This window comes from Cherax quadricarinatus, chromosome 22 (assembly GCF_038502225.1).
Source record: "Cherax quadricarinatus isolate ZL_2023a chromosome 22, ASM3850222v1, whole genome shotgun sequence".
Taxonomy (NCBI): Eukaryota; Metazoa; Arthropoda; class Malacostraca; order Decapoda; family Parastacidae; genus Cherax; species Cherax quadricarinatus.
In genome coordinates, this window is record NC_091313.1 from 41,485,674 (window position 1) to 41,498,531 (window position 12,858).

A 12,858-nucleotide genomic window follows, 5' to 3' on the forward strand; every position below is an offset into this window, starting at 1 on the left:
TATGCAAGGAATTCGCGAGAGCATGCGAAATATACACAAACACTGATCTCTGGCTGAAGGAGACTCGAACCTACGAGGTGAATACAGGAAAGAGTAAGGTTATGAGGATAAAAAGGTTAGGTGATGAAAGATTGGATATCAGATTGGAGGGAGAGAGTATGGAGGAGGTGAATGTATTCAGATATCTGGGAGTGGACGTGTCAGCGGATGGGTCTATGAAAGATGAGGTGAATCATAGAATTGATGAGGGAAAAAGGGTGAGTGGTGCACTTAGGAGTCTGTGGAGACAAAGAACTTTGTCCTTGGAGGCAAAGAGGGGAAAGTATGAGAGTATAGTTTTGCCAACGCTCTTATATGGGTGTGAAGCATGGGTGATGAATGTTGCAGCGAGGAGAAGGCTGGAGGCAGTGGAGATGTCATGTCTGAGAGCAATGTGTGGTGTGAATATAATGCAGAGAATTCGTAGTTTGGAAGTTAGGAGGAGGTGCGGGATTACCAAAACTGTTGTCCAGAGGGCTGAGGAAGGGTTGTTGAGGTGGTTCGGACATGTGGAGAGAATGGAGAGAAACAGAGTGACTTCAAGAGTGTATCAGTCTGTAGTGGAAGGAAAGCAGGGTAGGGGTCGGCCTAGGAAAGGTTGGAGGGTGAGGGTAAAGGAGGTTTTGTGTGCGAGGGGCTTGGACTTCCAGCAGGCATGCGTGAGCGTGTTTGATAGGAGTGAATGGAGACAAATGGTTTTTAATACTTGACGTGCTGTTGGAGTGTGAGCAAAGTAACATTTATGAAGGGGTTCAGGGAAACTGGCAGGCCGGACTTGAGTCCTGGAGATGGGAAGTACAGTGCCTGCACTCTGAAGGAGGGGTGTTAATGTTGCAGTTTATGTTGGTTCTCCCTTACCATGAAAACTTGGTTGATATGCCTTCTCTTCTTAAGACTTTTAATATTAAAGTTGTATTCAAAAATCTCGATACAGTAAAAAAACTTTTGATAAAGAATTCCCCCCAAAATGCTGATGGATGTGTCTATAAGATTCCTTGTAAAATTTGCGATAAAGTTTATTACGGTCAAACTGGTAAAAATCTCGAACTAAGATTAAAACAACATAAATATAGCATTAGAACTGGACAAGATTCCAATGCTCTATTTATTCATGTAAGAGATTTTAACCATCCAATTGATTTTCAAAAAGTTGAGAAAGTAGTATCAAGCAAGTCCATGGTCGACAGGAATATAATTGAATCTTGTTTCATAAAAAGCAGTTTTGACAATAATATGAATATTTCCTTTGGTTTATATAAATTAGATCCATTTATAATTAATAGAATTTGGGAAGAATTTAATAATACACTGGACAAATAATCTTTAAAATTTCTTATTTCTTGGGTAGAATAGTTTGTGGGGTGAGTTGTGCCAAGGACCTTTCCAAGTTGGCTCGCCGCGCGTCACGTGTTTAAACCGTTGTGGGATCTGATAGTGAGGTGCCGACCAGACCCCTTATATAGCTTCCTTGGATGCTTTACTTTCATAGTTCCTTGATAATGTGAGTAGTCACGAAAGCGCTTGGAATTTCTCTATTCTTTCAGAGTGGTTGTTTTGCTATATATATATATATATATATATATATATATATATATATATATATATATATATATATATATATATATATATATATATATATATATATATATATATAATATATATATATATCGTGCCGAATAGGCAAAACTAGTCAATTAGCAAGAATTCATTTAAAATTAGGTCCTTTCTAAAATTTTCTCTTATACGTTTTAAGATATATTTTTTCATTTATGTTAATGCAAAACCTTACCTAACCTTATTATAACAAGCATAATTAATTAAGTTTACAATAATTTAATGATAAACAAACAAAATGAAATATATTTTTTCCGTTAGGTTTAGAATGATTTTTGCGAAATTATTGCATACACAATATTTCGCTTGACTTATTCGGCAAGAAGAGCGTTCTTATTTAAGCCAAAATCGCAAGTTTTACTTATATATTAATGAAATCACGAAACAAGTTGGAATCACTAACAGACCTGCGGCTAGCCGGGATTCGATCCTGTGTCACCATGCCCAGCTGTGATTTGAGGATGGCTGAGTCAGTCATTTATACATTAAAAAGTGAAAACCAATTTTTTAATTATCGAGTTTCTTCGGTAAAACTGATAAATTGGCACCAGACATCACAAAGTCTTATTGTACACTAAATTAGTTTGCTAAATATCACTGGCAGATTAGAACTTTCTCAGTCCAAGACTAACAAGAAGCTTATTTGAAGAAAATATATCAGTGTTATGAGTTTGAAGTCTAGCGGAAGAGTCAGTCTTTAGTTAGTGCACAGAATGCAAAAATTCGACGTTTTCTACCACTCACAGTAAGTTTGACAAATTCGTAACTAATCAGCCTGAACCTACACAATAACATCTTCACAAGATGCGCTGACAATTAAACTTGTAGTCGATCAAACAAGGAAAACTCAAATTACATCATTGAAAAACCCCCCCCACCACCTATTTTCAAAAATAAAACTGGCAAATTATGGTAGCTGCTACAAACTTTAATAACACTTCTGACTTTCTGATAAATAAGACAAACTAGAGACGAAATTTTGAATTCAATCAGAAGAGGCTTTCTCAGGTTATCACGTGGATTCCATTAACCTTTCACAAGTCACGATAAACAAGCACTGAAGGTTGAAGACGATCGACTGAGGCATTCTCAAAATATAAAATAAAACTTTAGTGAAAAAAAAACCCACCCAATATCCCTTGAAGGATGATTAAACTATTAGTGACAGCTTCCAGGAACTGACAATTAATTTATTAGACACATTTATTATATATTTTAATGGCGATATATATTATTATTTATTACACATTAACTAATTATATATTACATTGTGGATAATTATCAATAACTGCATCAACTACCACCAACTGCATCAACTACCACCAACTGCATCAACTACCACCAACTGCATCAACTACCACCAACTGCATCAACTACCACCAACTGCATCAACTACCACTAACTGCATCAACTACCACCAACTGCATCAACTACCACCAACTGCATCAACTACCACCAACTGCATCAACTACCACTAACTGCATCAACTACCACCAACTGCATCAACTACCACCAACTGCATCAACTACCACCAACTGCATCAACTACCACTAACTGCATCAACTACCACCAACTGCATCAACTACCACCAACTGCATCAACTACCACCAACTGCATCAACTACCACTAACTGCATCAACTACCACTAACTGCATCAACTACCACTAACTGCATCAACTACCACCAACTGCATCAACTACCACCAACTGCATCAACTACCACCAACTGCATCAACTACCACTAACTGCATCAACTACCACCAACTGCATCAACTACCACCAACTGCATCAACTACCACTAACTGCATCAACTACCACTAACTGCATCAACTACCACTAACTGCATCAACTACCACCAACTGCATCAACTACCACTAACTGCATCAACTACCACCAACTGCATCAACTACCACTAACTGCATCAACTACCACCAACTGCATCAACTACCACTAACTGCATCAACTACCACTAACTGCATCAACTACCACTAACTGCATCAACTACCACTAACTGCATCAACTACCACCAACTGCATCAACTACCACCAACTGCATCAACTACCACTAACTGCATCAACTACCACCAACTGCATCAACTACCACCAACTGCATCAACTACAACCAACTGCATCAACTACCACTAACTGCATCAACTACCACCAACTGCATCAACTACCACCAACTGCATCAACTACCACTAACTGCATCAACTACCACCAACTGCATCAACTACCACTAACTGCATCAACTACCACCAACTGCATCAACTACCACCAACTGCATCAACTACCACCAACTGCATCAACTACCACCAACTGCATCAACTACCACCAACTACATCAACTACCACCAACTGCATCAACTACCACCAACTGCATCAACTACCACCAACTGCATCAACTACCACCAACTGCATCAACTACCACTAACTGCCTCAACTACCACCAACTGCATCAACTACCACCAACTGCATCAACTACCACTAACTGCCTCAACTACCACCAACTGCATCAACTACCACCAACTACATCAACTACCACCAACTGCATCAACTACCACCAACTGCATCAACTACCACTAACTGCCTCAACTACCACCAACTGCATCAACTACCACCAACTGCATCAACTACCACTAACTGCCTCAACTACCACCAACTGCATCAACTACCACCAACTGCATCAACTACCACCAACTGCATCAACTACCACTAACTGCCTCAACTACCACCAACTGCATCAACTACCACCAACTGCATCAACTACCACCAACTACATCAACTACCACCAACTGCATCAACTACCACCAACTGCATCAACTACCACCAACTGCATCAACTACCACCAACTACATCAACTACCACCAACTGCATCAACTACCACCAACTGCATCAACTACCACCAACTGCATCAACTACCACCAACTGCATCAACTACCACTAACTGCCTCAACTACCACCAACTGCATCAACTACCACCAACTGCATCAACTACCACTAACTGCCTCAACTACCACCAACTGCATCAACTACCACCAACTACATCAACTACCACCAACTGCATCAACTACCACCAACTGCATCAACTACCACCAACTGCATCAACTACCACCAACTGCATCAACTACCACCAACTGCATCAACTACCACCAACTACATCAACTACCACCAACTGCATCAACTACCACCAACTGCATCAACTACCACCAACTGCATCAACTACCACCAACTGCATCAACTACCACTAACTGCCTCAACTACCACCAACTGCATCAACTACCACCAACTGCATCAACTACCACTAACTGCCTCAACTACCACCAACTGCATCAACTACCACCAACTACATCAACTACCACCAACTGCATCAACTACCACCAACTGCATCAACTACCACCAACTGCATCAACTACCACCAACTGCATCAACTACCACCAACTGCATCAACTACCACCAACTGCATCAACTACCACCAACTGCATCAACTACCACCAACTGCATCAACTACCACCAACTGCATCAACTACCACCAACTGCATCAACTACCACTAACTGCCTCAACTACCACCAACTGCATCAACTACCACCAACTGCATCAACTACCACTAACTGCCTCAACTACCACCAACTGCATCAACTACCACCAACTGCATCAACTACCACCAACTGCATCAACTACCACTAACTGCCTCAACTACCACCAACTGCATCAACTACCAACTGCATCAACTACCACTAACTGCCTCAACTACCACCAACTGCATCAACTACCACCAACTACATCAACTACCACGAACTGCATCAACTACCACCAACTGCATCAACTACCACCAACTGCATCAACTACCACCAACTGCATCAACTACCACCAACTGCATCAACTACCACCAACTGCATCAACTACCACCAACTGCATCAACTACCACCAACTGCATCAACTACCACTAACTGCCTCAACTACCACCAACTGCATCAACTACCACTAACTGCATCAACTACCACCAACTGCATCAACTACCACCAACTGCATCAACTACCACCAACTGCATCAACTACCACCAACTGCATCAACTACCACCAACTGCATCAACTACCACCAACTGCATCAACTACCACTAACTGCATCAACTACCACCAACTGCATCAACTACCACTAACTCTACTAACTACTATCAGCTGCACCAACCAACTGGGTAACTGTACTGTCACCAGCTGCACTAATGGATAACTGTACTGTCACCAGCTGCACTAATGGATAACTGTACTGTCACCAGCTGCACCACTGGATAACTGTACTGTCACCAACTGCACCACTGGATAACTGTACTGTCACCAACTGCACCACTGGATAACTGTACTGTCACCAACTGCACCACTGGATAACTGTACTGTCACCAGCTGCACCACTGGATAACTGTACTGTCACCAGTTGCACTAATGGATAACTGTACTGTCACCAGCTGCACTAATGGATAACTGTACTGTCACCAGCTGCACCACTGGATAACTGTACTGCCACCAGCTGCACCACTGGATAACTGTACTGTCACCAGCTGCACCAATGGATAACTGTACTGTCACCAGCTGCACTGATGGATAACTGTACTGTCACCAGCTGCACCACTGGATAACTGTACTGTCACCAGCTGCACCAATGGATAACTGTACTGTCACCAGCTGCACTAATGGATAACTGTACTGTCACCAGCTGCACCACTGGATAACTGCACTGCCACCACCTGCGCCATAGGTAGATACATCCCTGGACAGTTCCACTACCAACAGCGGCACAGTTCGATAATTTCGCTACCACTCGCTTGATAACTGGATAACTCCACTACCCCCGGCTGAACCACTAGGCGACAACCACCAGCTGCGCCACTAAATAACTTTACTGTCTGCATCTGAACCACTTTACAACTACACCGTCATATGAACCAGTATGTGATGGCTATGTCGGCATGCTGACTACCAAAAGCAATAGCCTAGTTGACAAGAAAGTCAACAAGAAAGCATAGCCATAGACCATGATGCGAGGTAGGAAAACTGTATCACAAACATCACAACTGATAGCAGCACTACTTCCACTTTCTTGGAACACTTTACAACCGTACCACCACCTGATTCTTGGATGCACTGGAAGAATGCTCAGTTTCCTCCTTCTTGGAACTCTTGGAAGAATATATTCTCATCTGATTTTTGGAAGCCTTGGAGAGATATGCTGACACATGGTTTTCTGGAAGTCCTGAAAAAGTGCGCTACCAGCTGCTTCTTGGATGCCCTGGGCGAGTACGTTACCTACCGTTACTTATTAATGCTTGGAAGCAAAACCTGCTTCTTAGAACGCCTGGAAGTACTAGTACGCTTCAATCTGCCTGCTGGAAGTCCTGGAAGAGTACACTACCATCTAACTGCTGGAATCCCCAATGATGACTACGTACCGAGTACTGCGGGGTGAGGGCCGGTGAGGTCGGGCTGGTAGACGAGGTAGTGCAGTAGAATATAGACGACGAAAGCGGCCGGCAGGAACGACAGCCATCGCTTGAGCTGCAGGCAACCCATGTGGACTCTGGTGGAAGAGAGAACACGAGTTAGTGGACTGCGAATGTTTTCATGTACGAAATTTTTTGGGGACATCCGGTGTGCGGCTTCCAATTACTACAGAACATATATAAGGAGGGAACACCTATACTGGGTGAGGGCGGGGACTACTGTAGTTTAAGTTACTGATAAATTATTGTAAATATTTCGCTTGTTCTGTGATTTATAAGAATTCAAGTGTCTCTTGTGGAGCAGTGCATGCAGATGAGGAAATAAAGAATGGTCACTGGTTAGTTCCACTGGCTAGTACCACTGGCTTAGTACCACTGGTTAGTACCACTGGCTTAGTACCACTGGTTAATGTCACAGGCTCTGGTGAAAATGTCTAGTTCACTGGACACCAGAGTGAAGAATGAGATACTTGTGCCTGTTTGGGAATCTTCATTGTGGAATACAGAGAAAAACGGTGGAAGATGAGGACTTTGAGGTAACCAATCTCCCAGCCTGGAGTCCATGTGTTCCGTCTGTCAATCTTGAGAAAACATTGATGGACTGAACACATAGATACCAGGTTGAAGGACTGATTACTTTAAACTCCTCCTCGTCTTCCACTGCTATTCACTGTACTGGACTGAAGAAGTCACTGGCTGGCGAAACGTTTCCACAATGAGTTTCCCAAATGTTGCAGAAATGTTTCATTCTTCAACTTGTCGGTTCTCCAAACTATTTACATCATATCAGAGTTGTGTTTCCTGGCTTGTTGTACATGGTATTGTGTTGTCTGGCTTGTTGTACATGGTATTGTATTTCCTGGCTTGTTGTACATGGTATTGTGTTGTCTGGCTTGTTGTACATGGTATTGTGTTGTCTGGCTTGGTGTACATGGTACTGTGTACCTTGCTCCTATGGTGGTAGGTTCCAGGTTCTAGTCTGAAATAAATATATACTTAAAATAACGACTTATCTTAGGTTTATGGGCTATAAGTTAACAAAGTTTATGGACCATGAAAACTTCTGGGGCTGTGGAAAGAGACAGAAGAGTCACACAAGTGTTGCTGCTAATGCACAGTTGCACACACATGCACGTCCCAGAAGTGCTATATGTGAAATCTTCCTATCAAAAGCTTCACAGCTCAGTTGCACAAAGGAAGATCTGCTAAGTGCCAGGCCCATTATTCGAGTCTCTGTCTATTTTTCTGTTTATTCATGGCCTGTATTTTAAAGAGTCACCCATATGCAGTGAGTTACTGAACTATACAAATAATGTAGTCGAAGATCTGAAAGTCAAAATCGAAAACCAGAACCTACTTTTCGAGCAATGAAACCCCCCAGATACAGCTTTCCAGAAGCTCACACACCAGTTATAGCATACCGAACATTGTCTTGAAAACCTTTCAGATTCGTTCCAAAATATATTACTGCTTGGAGACTTCAATTTGAAACATCTTAAATGGAAGAGTGTGACAAGGACTGCCATACCAGAGACTCGCTGGAGCTAGCTTGAGGAAGTCTCACACAACACAATTAATAAACCTTTGCCAAAAATTCTCCTTAAGCCAGTAAACTGTTAAACCAACAAGATTACGACATATCTTAAACCCTATATTTAGAAACAATGAGGACCTACTCCGGGACCTGCATGCACAGTGACCTGGGATAATGGAGATACAGACCTGCATGCACAGTGACCTGGGATAATGGAGATACAGACCTGCATGCACAGTGACCTGGGATAATGGAGATACAGACCTGCATGCACAGTGACCTGGGATAATGGAGATACAGATCTGCATGCACAGTGACCTGGGTTAATGGTGATACAGACCAGCATGCACAGTGACCTGGGATAATGGAGATACAGACCTGCAAGCACAGTGACCTGGGTTAATGGAGATACAGACCTGCATGCACAGTGACCTGGGATAATGGAGATACAGACCTGCATGCACAGTGACCTGGGATAATGGAGACACAGACCTGCAAGCACAGTGACCTGGGATAATGGAGACACAGACCGGCAAGCACAGTGACCTGGGATAATGGAGATACAGACCTGCATTGCACAGTGACCTGGGATAATGGAGATACAGACCTGCATGCACAGTGACCTGGGATAATGGAGATACAGACCTGCATGCACAGTGACCTGGGATAATGGAGATACAGACCTGCATGCACAGTGACCTGGGATAATGGAGATACAGACCTGCATGCACAATGACCTGGGATAATGGAGATACAGACCTGCAAGCACAGTGACCTGGGATAATGGAGATACAGACCTGCATGCACAGTGACCTGGGATAATGGAGATACAGACCTGCATGCACAGTGACCTGGGATAATGGAGATACAGACCTGCATGCACAGTGACCTGGGATAATGGAGATACAGACCTGCATGCAGTGACCTGGGATAATGGAGATACAGACCTGCATGCACAGTGACCTGGGATAATGGAGATACAGACCTGCATGCACAGTGACCTGGGATAATGGAGATACAGACCTGCATGCACAGTGACCTGGGATAATGGAGATACAGACCTGCAAGCACAGTGACCTGGGATAATGGAGATACAGACCTACATGCAGTGACCTGGGATAATGGAGATACAGACCTGCATGCACAGTGACCTGGGATAATGGAGATACAGACCTGTATGCACAGTGACCTGGGATAATGGAGATACAGATCTGCATGCACAGTGACCTGGGATAATGGAGATACAGACCTGCAAGCACAGTGACCTGGGATAATGAAGATACAGACCTGCATGCACAGTGACCTGGGATAATGGAGATACAGACCTGCAAGCACAGTGACCTGGGATAATGAAGATACAGACCTGCATGCACAGTGACCTGGGATAATGGAGATACAGACCTGCATGCACAGTGACCTGGGATAATGGAGACACAGACCTGCAAGCAGTGACCTGGGATAATGGAGATACAGACGTGCATGCACAGTGACCTGGGATAATGGAGATACAGACCTGCATGCACAGTGACCTGGGATAATGGAGACACGGACCGGCAAGCACAGTGACCTGGGATAATGGAGATACAGACCTGCATTGCCCAGTGACCTGGGATAATCTAGATACAGACCTGCATGCAGTGACCTGGGATAATGGAGATACAGACCTGCATGCACAGTGACCTGGGATAATGGAGATACAGACCTGCATGCACAGTGACCTGGGATAATGGAGATACAGACCTGCATGCACAGTGACCTGGGATAATGGAGATACAGACCTGCATGCAGTGACCTGGGATAATGGAGATACAGACCTGCATGCACAGTGACCTGGGATAATGGAGATACAGACCTGCATGCACAGTGACCTGGGATAATGGAGATACAGACCTGCATGCACAGTGACCTGTGATAATGGAGATACAGACCTGCAAGCACAGTGACCTGGGATAATGGAGATACAGACCTGCAAGCACAGTTACCTGGGATAATGGAGATACAGACCTGCAAGCACAGTGACCTGGGATAATGGAGATACAGACCTGCAAGCACAGTGACCTGGGATAATGGAGATACAGACCTGCATGCACAGTGACCTGGGATAATGGAGATACAGACCTGCATGCACAGTGACCTGGGATAATGGAGATACAGACCTGCAAGCACAGTGACCTGGGATAATGGAGATACAGACCTGCATGCACAGTGACCTGGGATAATGGAGATACAGACCTGCATGCACAGTGACCTGGGATAATGGAGATACAGACCTGCATGCACAGTGACCTGGGATAATGGAGATACAGACCTGCATGCACAGTGACCTGGGATAATGGAGATGCAGACCTGCATGCACAGTGACCTGGGATAATGGAGATACAGACCTGCATGCACAGTGACCTGGGATAATGGAGATACAGACCTGCATGCACAGTGACCTGGGATAATGGAGATACAGACCTGCATGCACAGTGACCTGGGATAATGGAGAAACAGACCTGCAAGCACAGTGACCTGAGATAATGGAGATACAGACCTGCATGCACAGTGACCTTGGATAATGGAGATGCAGACCTGCATGCACAGTGACCTGGGATAATGGAGATACAGACCTGCATGCACAGTGACCTGGGATAATGGAGATACAGACCTGCATGCACAGTGACCTGGGATAATGGAGATACAGACCTGCATGCACAGTGACCTGGGATAATGGAGAAACAGACCTGCAAGCACAGTGACCTGAGATAATGGAGATACAGACCTGCATGCAGTGACCTGGGATAATGGAGATGCAGACCTGCATGCACAGTGACCTGGGATAATGGAGATACAGACCTGCATGCACAGTGACCTGGGATAATGGAGATGCAGACCTGCATGCACAGTGACCTGGGATAATGGAGATACAGACCTGCATGCACAGTGACCTGGGATAATGGAGATACAGACCTGCATGCACAGTGACCTGGGATAATGGAGAAACAGACCTGCAAGCACAGTGACCTGAGATAATGGAGATACAGACCTGCATGCACAGTGACCTGGGATAATGGAGATGCAGACCTGCATGCACAGTGACCTGGGATAATGGAGATACAGACCTGCATGCACAGTGACCTGGGATAATGGAGATGCAGACCTGCATGCACAGTGACCTGGGATAATGGAGATACAGACCTGCATGCACAGTGACCTGGGATAATGGAGATACAGACCTGCATGCACAGTGACCTGGGATAATGGAGATACAGACCTGCATGCACAGTGACCTGGGATAATGGAGAAACAGACCTGCAAGCACAGTGACCTGAGATAATGGAGATACAGACCTGCATGCACAGTGACCTGGGATAATGAAAATACAGACCTGCAAGCACAATGACCTGGGATAATAAGATACAGACCTGCAAGCACAATGACCTGGGATAATAAGATACAGACCTGCATGCACAGTGACCTGGGATAATGGAGATACAGACCTGCATGCACAATGGCCTGGGATAATGGAGATACAGACCTGCATGCACAGTGACCTGGGATAATGAAAATACAGACCTGCAAGCACAGTGACCTGGGATAATAGATACAGACCTGCATGCACAGTGACCTGGGATAATGGAGATACAGACCTGCATGCACAGTGACCTGGGATAATGGAGATACAGACCTGCATGCACAGTGGCCTGGGATAATGGTGATACAGACCTGCAAGCACAGTGACCTGGGATAATGGAGATACAGACCTGAATGCACAGTGACCTGGGATAATGGTGATACAGACCTGCAAGCACAGTGACCTGGGATAATGGAGATACAGACCTGCAAGCAGTGACCTGGGATAATGGAGATACAGACCAGCATGCACAGTGACCTGGGATAATGGAGATACAGACCTGCATGCACAGTGACCTGGAATAATGGAGATACAGACCAGCATGCACAGTGACCTGGGATAATGGAGATACAGACCTGCATGCAGTGACCTGGGATAATGGAGATACAGACCTGCATGCACAGTGACCTGGGATAATGGAGATACAGACCTGCATGCACAGTGACCTGGGATAATGGAGATACAGACCAGCATGCACAGTGACCTGGGATAATGGAGATACAGACCAGCATGCACAGTGACCTGGGATAATGGAGATACAGACCAGCATGCACAGTGACCTGGGA

The 12,858-nt window shown here is 44.5% G+C and overlaps 1 protein-coding gene across 1 annotated transcript in view; it reads right to left on the reverse strand.

Annotated features, from left to right (window-relative positions):
• Positions 1-12,858, reverse strand: part of LOC128689824 (beta-1,3-galactosyltransferase 1) — a 957,133-nt gene that overhangs the window by 242,618 nt on the left and 701,657 nt on the right. Inside the window, exon 3 of the mRNA XM_070087677.1 lies at positions 7,092-7,219. Coding sequence (XP_069943778.1) covers positions 7,092-7,219 — 128 coding nt within the window. The remainder of the gene's footprint in view (positions 1-7,091; positions 7,220-12,858) is intronic.